Raw genomic sequence first — 17,834 nt, 5'->3', positions numbered from 1 at the left:
ACACTGCTAATTGCGATTGTGATCACTGATGTGTTGGAATTGATTAAAAGGGAATGGGAATTGAAATTGAAATTGAAAACCAGGAGTTGATCCCAACCCCGAAGGGCAATGCAATGTGACCCATGAGAGATGCAATGTCAGCACACAGTGCCCTGCTCACCCATGTTGTCTCTTGTAAAGGTAGGGAAGCCCAGCAGAAGCAAGCACAATGTCCTTCCGAGTGGCAGCTTACAGTTCAAATCCCTCAGCAAAGAGGATCATGGGGAATGGGAGTGTGTCGCCACCAACGTCGTCACAAGCATCACTGCCAGCACTCATCTTCTAGTAATCGGTACGGGCTGCGTTTACGATCCTCTTTTAAATGGCTTGGACAGTGGAACCTTGTCTTTGTCTTTGCACCTGTTGAAAAAAAAAATGCAGTCACAATGAAAGGGCTTATCTATCTTTCTCCAACTTTAACTAAGAGATGCGTAGCTGGAGCCAATGTACATCCTTCTCTGTGTCATCTGGCAGAGCAGCTATTTATTCCTGCAGAAGTCACAGCACTGTAGTCTCTCGAAATGTATTCCTGCCTCCCATTTGATAAGATAAGGCTTGGGTACAATGGTTGCTCTCTGTGTACTGACACTGGGCTGTGTTCGCTGAGCAGTCTCTGTTGTTAAAGTTCCAGTTCTTCTGAAATTGGTTTGCTATCCAGATTTATCAGCCCACTGATATTAGCTGGTGGTCTCCGTGATCCAGTGGTCACCTTGCTGTAATGGGATGTGTTCAGTAGTGCTGTCAAGATCTCTCCTCACTGTAATTGGGAGGTGCACCGATTTGTCACCTCCTAGAGTTATCTGCTTGCTGTCATAATATCTCACGAATAGGAAGAGTAGCTAGAAGTCAGTTGCCCCAGAAAGTGTTCTTGCTTTGTGATGTGTCTTGAATATTTGCTTGCTTCATTGGAAGTCCTAACCACTGCATCAGCATCTGTCGACCCCGCTGCCGTCACAGGTTCTGACCCCAGGAGTGAGATGAGATTAAAAGCTCTTTCACTGCTTGTGGAATCAGCCTGGCTGGGGGAGTGAGTGAAAGAACTGTTAGCGCACAGCCTTCTCCCTGTTACATATGTGCATTTTTATTCTCAGGTGAGTAACAGTAATGCATTCAGCTATCATGCTCGATTCTATTTAAAGATTTTCCTCTCTGAAAACTGTTGACCCCCGGCACCTTGTGAGATAAACATACCGTCACCATCAGTGACTCATTAAGCCCGTCTCCCAGCAGCCTCACGGGTCATTAAATTGTCTGATTTTTCACTAACTTGACGCATGACGTGATGGGCCAATGGCAGGCAGATCAGCTTTAATGATGACATTTGATAATGACCTTTTGGTGGCTTTTAAAACTATGCAGGCAATTAAATCCAAGTTCAGTTTGGCCACTGAAAGCAAGGACTCTGCACCAGTTCGAGTCTGCCAGTCCAAATAGCCGTTTACAAATGGATAAACCTGCATCCAATATGTCCCTGATAATAGAATTTATTCACAGCTCTCTCATCTTCCTACAGTTTATTTTCTGCAGTACGTTTACAAACCCCTGTTGTATGCACAGGTAACTTCCTCCAAAAATGGGAGTTGGAGTGATCGAGTTCTTCTAGCTCAAATTCTCACTGGGGCTGTCAAGAGTCCCAATCATTCAATCTTGATCTGCTGCTGATGAATACGAACAGGACAGGACTCCGTTCACTTCCATGTCCATCCCGATGGCACACAGAAAGATTGCATTTTAAAGTCAAGCTCCGTAGTTAAGTAGACAACTGTTTCAGCTTGCCCCTTCATCTGTGCAACCCCATTATACTACTTGAAGAGAATGTCTGCTCACAGAAACTCTCTTCAGGTCTGTGTAACAATGTGACAATAGTGAGTTCATATTGCAATTACACATCTGAAGCAAAGGGGTCCTTTTCATTAACTACAGAAGATTGCAGTGATACCCAGTCACAGCATGTTGTTATGGAAACTCATTGTATTTAAATGATCACTTAATCTAATAGCATGTAATTTGGTTTGGAGAGATCTCATGCTTAATTATTACGAGCCTGATGATAAATCATATTCAGTTTTAAAGCTTTGTTTTAAAGATCCGTTGTACATTGTAAAAATAATTATTCCTTTTTATAAAAACCTCATTTCTTTAGCGATCAGTTTTATCTAAGCGTGCTCAGATATAAACCACACTGTAATTCTCCATGTAAAGTGAAACATCAATAAAAATAAATCAGACCAGTTTTATATTTGCTATACGCTACCCTAATACTGTGACGCATACTGTAATATGAATTCAGGTTGAAAACATTTCATTGAAAACTGGGCACTAGACAAACACCGATCGACTTACCATGATAGCAGTCATGCAAGGATGCCTAGAACAGTCATTTTCATTTACAGTCAGGTTGGACTGAAGCTTAGCCACACCCAGCCGTTACTTTCCCCATTATCACGCTTATAGCTTAGTGCTGATACGAAGCAGGAGTAGGTTTTTGTAACCCGTTGATAGAATGAAACCAGAGACCCATGCGTCACGGTTTTTGCTGGTAACCGTGGTCTCAGTGTTAGTTAATCTTTTAAATGTCTTGCTGAGGGAATGGAGGAGGGGTGTGAAGATCCGAAGTGTGGAGGAAACATGGAAAAGGACGCGGAAGGGTTTTCATTTTAATTTCATGCTTGAGCAAAGCTTGTCTGTCCTCCCACCTCACACAACACCGGCTCCGAACAACCTTCCCAGGGCAGTGAAGTCACCTGTGTGTGTGGGGGGGGGTCAAAGTGCGTCAGATCAAATGACTTATTGACAGATTAACTACATTCCACTAATTGTTTGTCAGAATACACTGCTCTCTCACACCTTGGCAGCTCATCCCATTTGCAGGGAGGCAGCGTATGTACGTGTTCACAATAGCTCCTATCTGGCTCATTCTTTAGTTTATATAGGCACCGCCTTGCTATTGATTTAACCCAGGCCTTGGCACAGTAGTTAATGGCTGCTTCTCAGACTTTGCTCGTTTTCTAATGACGCTGTTTTTGATGGTTTTCCAGGCACAAGCCCTCACGCCCCAGCCCATGTGCGTGTGTCGGCCTCGACTAGCTCTGCCAACGTGTCCTGGGACCCCGGCTACGACGGCGGATTCGAGCAGACATTCTCAGTCTGGTACGGCCCTGTGTGAGTCATCCCAGCATGCTTTGCTTTCTGCTTCTTTCCTAATGACTAACCAACTCTATCCTGCTTCTGTAAGGCTGCATCATGGGGAGGGGGTAGGGAGGGATGTTTTTTTTTATAATACTGTAGTACCGTGGTCTAGTGTATTGTTTATAGACCAATTGCGTGAGGAATAACCGAAACACAAGGCAATTTACTCTAGTGTCATTAATAAGTGACTCTAATGCAATCACAATAGGAGTTGTTCCCACTACCCTGATGGCAGTTCTGTTTTGGGGGAGATGAAACACAGCCGTACAATAGCTCAGCCTCTCCCTCTCTCTCCTTCCCTTTCACACTCTTAGCTCTATCTTGGCAGTGCTTCATCTATTAGATTTATACTCACAGTAGGCACAACCAGGTACTGGGCTAAGACTACCAGAACTAGTTCTCCATTTTATTTGCTTGAGTACATTTCATAGTTGTGCTGGACAGACAACAACAGTATAATGGCTCAGATAGTAACGTGCACCTATAAGAAAAACAAGAACATGTGCCCACTGCATATCCAGGGCTGTTAAAATAGAGGTTTAGGAAATGATATTATAAATCCACATAAGCAATATGTTCTTTTTTTTCCAAGTGTCAGCGTAATTATCTTCTTATAAGCGTTGCCTACTTGCACGATTTTACAGTATGTAAAAAAATGTGGGGTGGGTAAGGGATTTGGATAATTAATTAACGACAAATTCATCAAATATTTGTGCAATTACAAAGGGTGGCATGCTGGCGCGGTGGTTAGCGCTGCTGCCTCACGGCTCCAGGGTCCTGGGTTCGATTCCGGCCTCAGGGGTCTGTCTGTGTGGAGTTTGCATGCTCTGCCCATGTTCGCGTGGGTTTTCTCCGGGTACTCCAGTTTCTTCCCACAGTCCAAAGACATGCTGGCTAGGTGGATTGGCCTCTCTAAATTGCCCCTTAGTTGCCCTGCGATGGACTGGGTGTAGTCCTGTGTCTTGCCCTGCGATGGACTGGGTGTAGTCCTGTGTCTGCCAGGTTAGGCTCCAGCTCACCGCGACCCTCTATAGGATTAAGCGGTTACAGATAATGGATGGATTTGTTCAATTAGAATATTATGTGATTAGCGGTTATTTAAAAAAAAAAAATAATAATAATTTTAGCTATAATAATAGTAGATGTTTGAGCCCAACTATAATCTCCGCCAGTAAACAACATGATGTGTAGTACATTAGAAAGTTTTTACTGAGGATGGGCAGTTGTCCAATTCGCTCTGCATTTAAGTGATGCATGTGAGCAGGATTGATTAGGTGTTTGTAGAAATCCTGGGACTGCTTTTCAAGTAGGCGTTCAAGTTATGTACCATGCAAGACAATGACTCTTCACTAAATGAAGCTAAATGAGATCGTTAGGCAGGGTGGTGAACTGCTAGCTGGTCTTTTCTGAAGCTTTAAATAATTACCATTTTCAAAGCTTGACTGTTTTAGAAGTTGTTGTATGGAAAATAAAAACTGTAATTAAGCTGCAGTGAAAATCTGTTAGACTGTTGAGCAATATGCACTGTACTGTATTGACAATCTGTTCCAATGCAACGATCTTGAAGATTAATGCAGTTATATTGAATTATAAGAATAAGCTAGAGGCTGCTTTTGTTTCTGCATCTTGTGTTTTATACTCTCTTCAATGCAACTGCAGCTTTTATTCACAGGAGCCACTTGGAGTATGTAATTGTAGGACGTGAAGCTGTCAGGTTGCACTCTTCATATAAAGACACTGTCTTGTGGACAGGCACTTTGAATGGATATTTCCTCTGAAGGGCACATAGAGTGAACTGTTCAATAGCTTAAATACTTTTCCATTTCCCATGTTATCAGCTTGTGTTTGTTGTATCAACCTTGTCCTTGTATTTATGTATTTGTTTTCATTGGGTTTTTTTTTAGTCTGACGATGCACACAGAATAATTACCACAGATGAGGGTCGCTGCTGATGGCTGCTTTTTGCCACTGAGCCTGAACTGATTATAAGTGAAATTGCCTCAGCCGTCATTTGAATTGCTTATAAATTCCCCTTGCTGTTCTGTGTGTGTTTGCAATCATTCTTGTAATCAGTTTTGAGTAACGGCATAATGTTTTTTGAGAAACAGAGCCCTGCTACGCTCTGAATGGTTATCCATGAAATAGTAGGGGAACCTGAAAAAGCAAATAAAATATTTGACGCTAATTACAGTTCTCTTTAAAATTCACTGGTATATAGAATGGCCCAAAAAAGGCCTTAGAGTCACTTAACACCTTTCCAGCAATCAGGCTTTATACTACAGTGTAACCATTTGGCATCTGTCTACCACTTTGTTCTATAAATAAGCCATGTATGCATGTTCTCCTACCTTTGGCAGTACAGTTAGTTTACATTTCCCAGGACACACGCGTCCTCTCTCATAACCCTCCCATGGTTACCGTCAGTCCTTCTGCTTCTTGCAGCTATAGGGGGTTCTAAATGAGCTCGTTAAGATTCTCTCAACCAGTGAACCAAAGCGGAGAGCGAAACTTCTTTGCCTTGAATGTTGTTCTGATAATACTTTACAGAACGCGTCTGACGATTTTTCAAAGCACACTATTAGGACAGCAAGCGAACAGACACTTCCCCTGTTTTGCACTTCTGCCATTTGCGCTAGCTGTGTCTGAATAAGAGGGCCGTTAGGACCGAGCAGTGAGTAATGACCGATTCCTGAAGTCTTTTAACAGCAGTCTAGCAGTGTGGCCCAGAAATCCAACTCGGGTTTTAATAATAAATGGCCCTGTGTTTTTTCAAGGTGTTTTACAGTTATTTGAAGAGCTGCTAAAGGATTTTTTTTTTTTTTTTCAAAGCTGAGTTAGCTATAGTGCCTTCTTTCGCCACAATTCACCATAGCCATTCAAGTCCAACAATGTCTGACAATGTATCCGTACTTTATTTCTTACAAATACAATCTGCATACGCTACAAGCATATCCCTTAGTTAAAGGATGTGTTTGACTTGATGCTTGCTCAGAGGATTATGTGGGGGTTTAGCAGTATTGCCAGGGATTTGCCTCTTAAAGAACTTGTTTCAGATTAGAAACAACAGCCTCGCTTCAGTGCCCGTCTAGAGCTTGTTCTAGTGACTGAAACTGAAGCGTGCCAGTCTGCTGGCACCCTGCCCTCTGTCTGACTGAGGATCTACTGCTTGTGCATTGTCTGTGGCAGCAGGAGGTAGATTTTCAAGCCCTGTGCGGTAGATCAACCCTGATCACTCTGTCGGTGATTAAAACCAGTCAAGTTTGTGTGCTGTACTTTGTTGTCTTTCCTACTACCCAGCCATGCTGTTCGCTGGTTTGGCTGGCTTTAAGAAAACAATGCTGACAGTTCTTTATACTGGACCACACTGCCTCCCTGTCCCTCTACTCCACTTACCAGTCCCTCATCTCTAAACACTAAGCCATACTGCCCCCCAAGTCCTCCAGCTACTAGAGTCACAGCCTCACAGATCCCACCAATAGGCTATATTGTCATCCAGTCTCAGCTTTAGCCCCTGGTCCGCACTGCGTCCATTTAGCTCTAACCTCAAGGCAGACCCTCAGCAATGATATCTAACCCTTGTTCTCCTAATCGTTTGCTCATGAACAGCTTGTTCCCTTTGTTCTTGCCTGTGTGTCCTTCTCCCTGCTCGCAATGGTGTGTGTTCAGGCCTGGTTGGAAAGGTGACAGTAACCTTGCACGCTGTAAACCTAATTCGAAGGGCAGGCAGCGGCAGTGGCTGGTGGAGCATTGATTGAGAAGGCAGCTCACGTAATGACTTTGAGAGTCTCACTGGCTGCAGAGGACATCGTCTGTATTCAAAGAGAGTCCATCGCTGGTGGATTAAGACGAACTAGCGCTCTAATTTCAAGGTCCTTTAGTGGAGCGTGCGCAACAAATCCCCCTTCTGTTTCGGTTTATTCTCATTCTCCCTGGATGATACGAGCCCTCTGTGGGGCTGGACGAGGCAGCACTTCATCTGCTTCAGATAAAAAGTCAAAACGAGAAAACAAAAGGTAGAATCGGCCCCCATCAGCCTCTTCAGTGCTGCATCTCTGTGTGGGGAGTGAGGTTGTCAAGGTGATCGCTGGTTGTGACACACACAGAAATGGCACCTCTGGAAAGCAACACCAGTGATTATAATGCTCCCAGTTTCCTTAGTTCATGTCACACTTAATAACAACCCTGTCAAATCGCCTACATTCAACATGAGAATCATGCTCACAGAAATTATAGTCTTCATCCGTCTCCCCCAATGCCCTTTTAATGTGCTTTTCATAAGATGAAAAAGCTCCCTGGTTATGTGTCTGTGAATAAGGAGAAACATAATAGGGATCCTCCGTGGGTGGAAGCCATGCATCCCACATTCATTTATATGAAATCCTAACTATATTCTCTTACTCCCAAACTCATTCACTTCCAGTAATTGCTCCTAATTTATAAGCCGCTATTCTTGTCCGTTGTTGGCAGAGTTAATAAGCATGGAAGCATGCGTGGTGGATGTGTTCTTTAGCACTACCAAGTACAGCATTGATTTTTAAAATCAGTTTTAAGATGCTGACCTTCAGGTCCTTGTCTTCCTTGGTGACTTCCCTTGTCAGTTTGGTTGAATACATTCCCCAAGCAGAACAATTAGCAGAGCACAGTGTTCCCAGCTATGGTAACACATTTGGAACTAATATTGCGCAGTGGTGTTTGGTACCATGATACAGCAATGAATTATTCTCATACAGTTACCCGTAGGGCAGGACCATTGCACTGCCATTGAAGACCATTTGGTAAAGGTTGGTGATTTGGTTAACTATGAAGGAAGGACAGTTTTGAGTAAATGTAGGTTAGGCTTTGAACCCTAAACTTTAAAATGTGCTTTTTTCAGTACTGATGGTGTAATTTCATCGATGGGTACAGTAGGTGAGGCAGAAAAGGGTTTAGTGTGGGAGATAATTCCAGCACTGGGACAGATCGATTTAGAGACAATTTTTTTTCAAATGTGATTTACCAACAAAACAGTGAAGATCCCTTTAAATAAGGAGAAGGACTGACAGTGTGCGAGGGAGCTTCTTTGCTGTTTGGACGTTCTTTTGCAACATATTTACGATGAATTCAAGTTTCAGCGTGTCTATAAAGAGTGGATTTCGTCTGGCAGTCTTTCATGGACGGGTATCCCGCTCAGTCTCTGTTATTTAAATGGATGTTGGTATTTTTCTTATATGCATGGCAGGTTTTTGGTGCACGCATTCTAGATTCTGGTTAGGGTTTGATTTATCAACGAAAAATCTAACATCCATTTAAAGTAGTGTGAGGACTGAGAGGCGCATTTACTCCAAAATTTGCTTGATTTAAAAATTTTTTTTTTTTTTAAGAGATAATTCTACATAAATGCTACAGAACTTTTGTAAAAGAGTTTTTTCCTCTTTAAAAAAAAAAAAAAAAAATACATTAAGGACTGGGGGTAGCCCCATACATTCTAATGAACAGTGATGTAAAGAAAATGATGTAAGACATAGTTAGCAAGTTTGTATTTGGTATACCGCTGCAGTGTACGTACATGTGCTGTATGTGTAAATGTACAGTACTCTGTGTATACTGCATACATGTTTGTGTTTACAGTATTTGCATATACAGGGGCTGAACAAAAAACTAAAAGCACCTGCCATACCACTGTCATTAGGGTGTAGGGCCACCAGTTGCAGCTTCCTGAAACGTGAGTACTTTTGTGCAGTCTTGGATATGGCAAAACCAGCCAATCGAGAGCCTACTACCAGATTTGTTGTCGCGCCTGAACCTAAAACTGACTTGCAACAGGGAGATGCAGCTTTTACACATCACATTGCATTGCAAATTAACCAGGCATGCGAGGGATAGCCAATTGACACACAAAATAAATTGTGTGCTTCTTTGTTTTTCCAGCCCCCCGGTGATTTTAATTCCATTTTAATTCTTGCTGGGATCCTGGGAGGGTGCTGCATTACCAGACATCAGATAACAAATTGTCATATCACCACGCACGACATGCTGTACTCACTCTGGCATGCCTTGCACATCATCGACACGGAATGCAAAGGAATGTCACTCATAAAAAAAGCCTTGCTAACTGCACTCGCTGTAAAAGCACAGCTGCAACAAAATGCATTGCAAACATGAAGTGAGTGCTCTCAGGTGTTAGGTGGTGTTAACTCTTAACCTGCTGGATTCAACGACTGGCATCTATCCAGAAGGCTGTTGGATAATGTCTCTGTGCGTCTTTGCACATCCCAACTAAAACACCACTTTTGCAGACAGAAATGACACTGATTTAAGTTTTAGATGATTTGCAATCCTATTAATGTAATCTTACTGTACAAAAGGCACACAAGTCTATGAGGTGTATTCATCTGATCTAAACAGTGAAAGATCTTAATACCCCAGGTGCCAATTAAATCATTCAAAAAGGACACTTCAATGACAACTAAGAGCTGTAACTTATAGCTCATAGAGGGCATTTCTTTCTATTACAACACAACGTCAGAGAGCAGTTTTATTATTGATTTGAAAACTAGTTGCGTTCAGATTGATCTTGTTAAGATTTATCTTGGTATTTCCAAGTCCTGCTTCCTCCTCCAGCACAGCTGATTGCCAGGCAACCTAAAACCGCAGTTTCAATGAATGCTCCTCAGCTGTGGTGGAGAAGCTATTGCTTGGGTACTGTCATATACCCACGTTATTCCAGTTTAGAAAACCAAATGCTGTCTAACATAATGAATTCATTACGAACCTACAGCAGCACAAGAAAGAGTTAACACCATCTGCAAAATCTACACTGTACTGCAGTATTGCAGAAAATAATACAGCAGCTGTTATGTAAGTTTGTAGTTGAAGGAAACAGCGTTGTATCACTGACCCGAGTTCTGCCCCAATACAGTCTAGAAGGAGCTACAGGCAGGACTACCCCTGGGGTGAGGAACTCAAGGGTGTGATTTATAAAAGACAGGAGGTGGAGCTAACTTGAGGGATTTGAAATAAAAAACACTATCTACAGGTCAACACGACAAGTCGACTACTGAATCCATAGGGACTTCAGGCGCCTAGGTGTGCAGTTCAGCCCTTGCGCACGGCAGTGTAGTTTCTGCAGTACTGTAGAGCAGTGCTTCTCAATGACAGTGGCTAGAGACTCAACCACGTTTTTTGTTTTAACTGGACCTATATTAAATCTCCTTGCACATAAAAAGCCAGTGAGGACTGATTCTGTATTTTTTTATAGTCGTTCTGCTCAACGCTATATATAGAGACACTGCTTTTATAAAAAAAGGGGTTTCAGTTATAAAGAACCCCCTTTTAAACTGTACAGTTGAGAAGCACTGCAGGAGAGAGGTCTGTGTTTTGTAACCACGTGGCCCGGCTCTGGATGAAGTGGTGATCAGGTCTCCTGTGATTGTGTGCTCGCCTCTCTTCTGCGCAGGGTGAAGAGGGCTCAGTTCGGGCCCCATGACTGGCTCTCCCTCCCCGTGCCTGGCAGTATGAGCTGGCTGCTGGTGGAGGGTCTGGAACCGGAGACGGCGTACCAGTTCAGTGTTCTAGCTCAAAATAAACTGGGCACAGGGCCCTTCAGCGAGGTCGTCACTGTGAACACACGAGGTAGGTTGGGGGGGAAATCCGATTACTCCCATCTTCCACCCACACAGCATTTTGTCAGTAATGCTCAGGGCTGGGATAAATACCTGTTTTCCAATTCCTTTTTAAAATTGATTCCTAATTCCAATTCCTTTTTAAGGACTTGGAATTGGAATTGGAATTGATAGTCTTAAACAACAATGATTGTATAAAATCCTTTTGCCTTACACAGTAGTGAAAGTCATACGTACAAATGTTATATATGGGCTAAGGGAGCCTGGTTTCCTGGAGTTTTCTTTGTACAGTAGAACCCTGTAACTCTTGTACACAGAAATACTTTTTCTTTTTTTTTTTTTCTTAGTATTCCCTATTGTTACCCCTGAACCCCTGGTGCTGCTTTCACCACCAAGGTGCCTAACAGCCAATCGGACGCAGCAAGGAGTCCTGTTGTCATGGCTCCCTCCGGCCAATCACAGCTCTCCGATCGCGCGTTTCATCATGGAGTTCCGCCTAGGAGAGAGGTGGGACATCCTGGATGACTCCATCCCAGCAGGAGAGACAGAACTGTTAGCGAGAGACCTAGTCCAGGTAAAGGCAGCTCTCTATTCATTTCACATTAGATATAGGGCTAACTATAGTGAAATAAATGAACCCTGTACGATAGAGCTGAGCGCTATAAAGTCCTACCTGTATACTCTGCAAATGGAGCCTGGATCTTTTGGCATAGAATAGAACTCTGAATGTAACTCCATTGTGTTAAATATTTCTCTATGCGCTGCGGCCCCCAGCAGGGGTCCCGGACCCCTAGTTTGGGAACCGCTGTGTTTATATGTCCAGTGTAATGACTCTTGTAGCCTCTCTGGACCTCCATTTCGGTGTCATTCGTAAGCTGTTCTGGGACTTCCATATAAAGTTAGGGATTTGTGTAGCACAGAACCAGCCTGTTGGTCCTCTGGTGACCCGTTCAGTATGCAGTCACCAAACACAGTAATTATGAAGAGAACCTTGCACTGCCTTGAAAGTATAATGTATGATCCAGTGAATAACAGGGTTGGTATGGAAAAAAAAGGTAATTGTTTCAATAGAGCCAGTAGTCATGTGGGAGGAGGGGAAAACAGCTTGCTGAAGGTCAACAGTAATTACAGTTAAGCACGCTCGGAATGATACAAACAAATCACCCCAGATCATATTATTTCGGTCTGGGTTGAAAATGTGTTTTTTTTTTTTTTTTTTTTTTTTTTTTTTAATCAGATGTAATCAAATGACACCCCCTTTCTCTTTTTGATATACAGTATACTGTAATTAAAGTGTTGTGCTGTAGCAGAGATTGAGGGTTAGGTTCGTGCATTTTCAATGACGGGAGCTGGATTTGTGATTGTTGCTGTTGTTCCAGGATTCCTGGTACGAGTTTCGGGTGCTGGCTGTGATGGATGACCTCATTAGTGAACCCAGTAACATTGTTGCAGTTTCCAGCACAGGTGAGGGACTGAGAGACCGACACGCACATCTAGCAGCCTAGCACTGCACCTTAGTGGCCAACTTAGTGGCCAACTGCTGAAACTGGTGATTTTTCAGCATTATTATTATTTGTTTATTTAGCAGACGCCTTTATCCAAGGCGACTTACAGAGACTAGGGTGTGTGAACTATGCATCAGCTGCAGAGTCACTTACAACTACGTCTCACCCGAAAGACAGAGCACAAGGAGGTTAACTGACTTACTCAGGGTCACACAGTGATTCAGTGGCTGAGGTGGGATTTGAACCGGGGACCTCCTGGTTACAAACCCTTTACTTTAACCACTGGACCACACAGCCTTTACCTTATGGCAGCAGTGTGGAGTAGTGGTTAGGGCTCTGGACTCTTGACCAGAGGGTTGTGGGTTCAATCCCCAGTGGGGGACACTGCTGCTGTACCCTTGAGCAAGGTACTTTACCTAGATTGCTCCAGTAAAAACCCAACTGTATAAATGGGTAATTGTATGTCAAATATATAAATAATGTGACATCTGTATAATGTGAAATAATGTATAATGTGATATCTTGTAACAATTGTAAGTCGCCCTGGATAAGGGCGTCTGCTAAGAAATAAATAATAATAATAATAATAATGTAAAAAGAACCAGGGGTGGTCTAGTTTCCAATACAGTTTTATGTTTTGCTATACAACTGAGCAATTAGGATGCTCTGGTCTTGTCTTGTCATACGGAGTTACCTGTTTTAGTATTTATTTCAGCTGTCTTTTGGCATTGTCAAAGATCTTGAGGTTAGTGCGTGTGAGTGACAAGCTGCTGCATCCAGTTGGTGAATCAGTGAACCTGGCCCTTGCAAAACGATTCTCACGTGCCGCATGTCTCCCCATCACGCTCAGATCTCTTCCCTCCACTGGAGGTGCCAGAGGAAGGGCTGGCGAGACCCGTGGTGGCTGGGATTGTTGCCACCATCTGTTTCTTGGCCTCAGCGATCCTGTTCAGCACCCTAGCGGCCTGCTTCGTCAACAAGCAGCGCAGACGCAAACTCAAGAGGAAGCGAGGTAGGCGGGCCGTAGCATGAGAATAGCCATAGTGAGCATGGAACTGGCTTCCGTTGGCTACGTGACGGGGGGGGGGGGGGGGGGGGGGGTGTCCTGTGGGGTGTTCTTTTCCCTCTTTGTCTGTGATGAATGCAGTGTTTGTGAAAGGATGACTGCTGTGGAGACTGAAGCCCACTGTTTATCTACAGGGCAGTTGCTGGAGGGAACCCAATATCACCAATCAATTGCTCTTAAATGGGTACTATAGTCTTGATGTGCAGTCAATGCTTGGCCTCTCAATAATGGTGACATTCATTCTCAGTAAATGTGTGATGACTGAGGACTACTGTCAGCAAGGGACTGGTGTCTTTAGTCTCCACCCAGGGTACCCTTGTGATGGATCGTCCCTTGCCAGCACATCATTCACCCCTACTAGGGGGATCTCATTTTAAAACCCCAGATTCCATCCCCAGTACCACTACTCATTCTGCTTTCAGTGATCCTGCATTAATATACACATGACTATCAGCCCCTTGCTGTTGAGACGGTACCTCTATATGCATAGAGAGGTAAATCACACTTCCTCAGGGCTGAGGGGATCTTTTTGCTCAGCACCCAGACCGGTTTTTTTTCTTATAGCTACCTCATTGAAATGTGTTGCTAGAGCCATCCGTTCCAGGAATCTGCTCAGTTAAATCTGCTCTGAACTGATTATAGTAGAACAGTTTTTTTTTTTCTCTGTGGTTGCCTGGATCTCTTGCAGGAGGTGCTGCAGAGCTGCAAGCTCCGGCAGCAGTTTTTACTGGCTGGTTCTAAGCAGATTGCTGGCATTTTAGTAGCACATCTCAACTAGGCAATACTACTACTACTACAACTACTACTACTACTAATAATAATAATGGTAATAATAAATAGAGACTAATGCATGGGGTAGTTTGTGATCTGGGCATTACATTCTCATTTATCACACACTACCCCATGCAGTATTTTTTGTAATCTCTGGTGAGCAATTCTTTCCTGCCAGAGTTCTAAGTTCTGTGTTGCTTGTAGTTCGCGCTGGGGCTCACGCTCTGGTGTTGATGAGCCTGTGTTTCCCGTAATAACTGGCCGGTTATTACGGGAAATATCAACTGGATGAGCCGATTGCTCAGCAGGTATTGTATAACAGTAACCTCTGAGAGTTAAACGGCGTTCCTGTGCTTCTCACTGATTTGGGATCCGTAGATGGGACCCTTGTTAATACAGTGATTTCGCTGAGCCACCCAGCCCCTCTTTTTCACTTTACCACTGCTGTGACCAAGACGTGCTGGGATACCTGACTGCTTGTTCTTTCTTTTTCTAGACCCTCCCCTTTCAATAACTCACTGCAGAAAAAGCGTGGAAACTCCGTAAGTAATACAACGCAAACAGTTGGATTCTATTCATTTATTTTTTGTGGTTCGCTTCTGTGCTTGTCTTGGAGAAGTCAGACACGGTATAACAAAAGCAAAACCCTTTGGCATCAGTCCTTTAGTGTTTTTCTATGAGGAAATATTAAGAGTTCCCAACATTAGCTGGTTATGTGGGTCCACGTTCCTGCTTCAGAATCCAGTAACTTTCAGTTTAGAATTCGAACATTATTATAGTTTCTTTATGATTATTAAAACAGACACAAAAAAAAAGGTTATAGGTCAACTGATTTATGCACCAATAATCTGACCGCAGTATTGGACAGTGAAGTATTCTCATACCAGCTTTACCAGTTCTAAGAAAAACAGCAACACATTCTCTTGGCCCATTAATCCCAGCTGAATATAACATAATTACCAGTTCTTGCCAGTATGATACCAGAGCTGGCAAAGACGTTCAGCTGCATATAGTCAAACTTCCAATATTCCAGCCTTTGAAAAAGCAGCTACTTTATGAGCAGCTGGTTAACAGAAGTATATATTTATGTATTTTATGCATGTAATATTCATTAATCCAGCTGCAGTCACAGAACTGTGCACAGCGAGGTGGAAAGCAAGCCTTCAGCTGATGTGAATCATTTATTCTTTCATAACACAATATATTTTTCCAATGACATAGCAGGTATTATACACACAGATATTATTATTGGTACAAGCGCGTCGCTCATAAAGAGATTTTCTATTTATTCTAGGCTCTGACAATATTTTATTTAAAAAGCAATAACAAAAAAGTGATTTGGCTGAGCTCTTTAAATAGCAATGAGGGAATTGGCAGAAATGATATTGGATCAGGAATGTTGATTCTGATAAGAGTCACGCCCCTCCTTTATTACAAAACTGCTAAATATGGAAATGTTCTGGAGGATGCAGTGAACAGGTAGAAAATAAAGTGAAGATTATGAAAGGGTATGAGAACCTAGAATGGAAAACACACCTGTAAATACTTCAAACTGGTCACACACAGTGACAACCCTCCCCCCTCCACCACACACACACACTGACACACACTGACAGCGCCCCCACACACACACACACACACACACACTGACACACACACACAGTGACACAAACACACATGCACACACACACACACTGACACAAACACACATGCACACTCACACACACTGACACAAACACACATGCACACTCACACACACTGACACAAACACTCACACACACTGACACAAACGCACACAAACACACACACACACTTAATATCCCCTTCAGTCACTGTGTGCACAATTGTACCAGGTTAAGTTTCCTATCTATGTATCTATTTCATAATGCATATTTTGTTTTTTCAAAGTTTTGGCAGGGCAACTTCTCGAACTCCATAGAGTTCACAGACACTGTTTTTAAAATTTCAAAAAATGTAAATAAAATTGGATATAATAATAATAATAATAATAATAATAATAATAATAATAATAATAATAATAATAATAATAATAATAATAAATACACATTTATAACAAGTTATAAACTTGTGTGTGTGTGGTCACATTTGATCACATTTGCTATGAGGTTGAGGATTGTTTTAAAAGAGGGACACTCTGCAAGTTTCCTCCCAAAACTTCAACAGTCTTTATCTTGGGATCAGTTATGAGAGACTGCACTGAAGTGTGGAGCAAACAGATTAGAGACGCTTATTCTTTGGGTGCCTGACAGGCATTTTAACCAGCGCCCTTGTGAAGTTTCCCATGGTGAATCTGATGCCAGTTTCATAGCTCATTTTTTAATGCTTTTCCTGTGCTTTACTGTGTTCTTAGTGTGTGTGGCTCTGGCTTTGCCTTGCTGTCACAATGCTCGACTGTGCTTTACTGAGCCTGTTTGTCATAGTCTATACTGCAGTAGACCTTTTTTCAAGGTCAGCAATACCTGAATGACAAATGCAGAAAATGCATTTACAAGTCCGATTTTGAACTACAGCTTTTTAGGTTTTCAAAATGCAGAGTGTTAATCTGATTATTTCAGTTAAAAAATAAATATATATATATATGCCTGAACCTCTTCACTGTGGTAAGCGAAGCCTTTCGCTTTGGTATGCAAGACCTGGAGTCATTGGAGAAACTGAATGGTGTGTGGTTTTGAAATTTGAATTTGTTTTGTGTAACTGTAGGTGCATTTCATATATAACTAAACTACTGTGTGTTTTCTTTTTTTCTTTTTCCAGTTATAGTAACTTCCACCTATGATCGATTTTGGATTTTCTTTGTCAGTTGCTATACAGAGTAGTGGCTTAATGATGTAACTCTGTTACTATTATGATGCATTGTCCTCTATGCAGTATTGTACTTTTCTGTTTTAAGACCTAAAAGAACCTGTGCGGTGCTAAAGTCAAGACTAATGACGACTGGAATAAATCTGGGTTACAGACAGTAAATGCCACATCAGAATGGGTTTCATGTAAAAACAGTGTTTGTGTTAATAAAATAATAAACCACTTGTTGCTGTACAGAAACTGAACCGTATAGTAAAATAAACCTGATGTCTGTACATCTCTGGTCAATTAAAGTATGCTAACTTGTATAATAATATTGTATGAAGTCAGTGTGGCTTTTCAGTGGTGCTTACTTATATGGTATGAGTGACTCAACTTGGAGTGTTACAGACTACACAGGTCAGAAACGCCTGGGCTGGAATCCCATTGCACTGTATACTGTACATGCACCACAGATTGCACAGTGTTAATGAAGACAAACCTAAAACAATCAAGGTCATTTTCAACACATCCTGATATTGAATGCTACCAAACCCAATACCTCTATATCTAGGGTACGGCTGCTGTATTTGTGTGGTGCAAGTTTTTAAGTGTCCAAAACACCCTATATAAAAACAAGTTATAAAGGTGAACAATATTGCACTTAAAAAAATAATATATATATATATATATATATATATATATATATATATATATATATATATATATATATATATGTGTATATATATATATATATATATGTGTATATATATATATATATATATGTGTATATATATATATATATATATATGTGTATATATATATATATATATATATGTGTATATATATATATATATATAT

The 17,834-nt window shown here is 41.9% G+C and overlaps 1 protein-coding gene across 6 annotated transcripts in view; it reads left to right on the top strand.

Annotated features, from left to right (window-relative positions):
- Nucleotides 1-17,834, top strand: part of LOC117966620 (protein turtle homolog B-like) — a 91,807-nt gene that overhangs the window by 61,047 nt on the left and 12,926 nt on the right. For 4 of the 6 annotated variants that reach the window (XM_059009645.1, XM_059009643.1, XM_059009647.1 and 1 more), the window contains exons 11-17: nt 181-331; nt 3,078-3,201; nt 10,664-10,839; nt 11,177-11,403; nt 12,209-12,293; nt 13,185-13,346; nt 14,668-14,713. In XM_059009645.1, the coding sequence (XP_058865628.1) occupies nt 181-331; nt 3,078-3,201; nt 10,664-10,839; nt 11,177-11,403; nt 12,209-12,293; nt 13,185-13,346; nt 14,668-14,713 (971 nt within the window). The remainder of the gene's footprint in view (nt 1-180; nt 332-3,077; nt 3,202-10,663; nt 10,840-11,176; nt 11,404-12,208; nt 12,294-13,184; nt 13,347-14,667; nt 14,714-17,834) is intronic. The other 2 variants (XM_059009646.1, XM_059009644.1) reach the window with 1 other exon arrangement.

This window comes from Acipenser ruthenus, chromosome 39 (genome assembly GCF_902713425.1).
Source record: "Acipenser ruthenus chromosome 39, fAciRut3.2 maternal haplotype, whole genome shotgun sequence".
NCBI lineage: Eukaryota > Metazoa > Chordata > Actinopteri > Acipenseriformes > Acipenseridae > Acipenser > Acipenser ruthenus.
The sequence above is the reverse complement of the archived record's forward strand: the minus strand, read 5'-3'. Positions and strand labels throughout refer to the sequence as shown.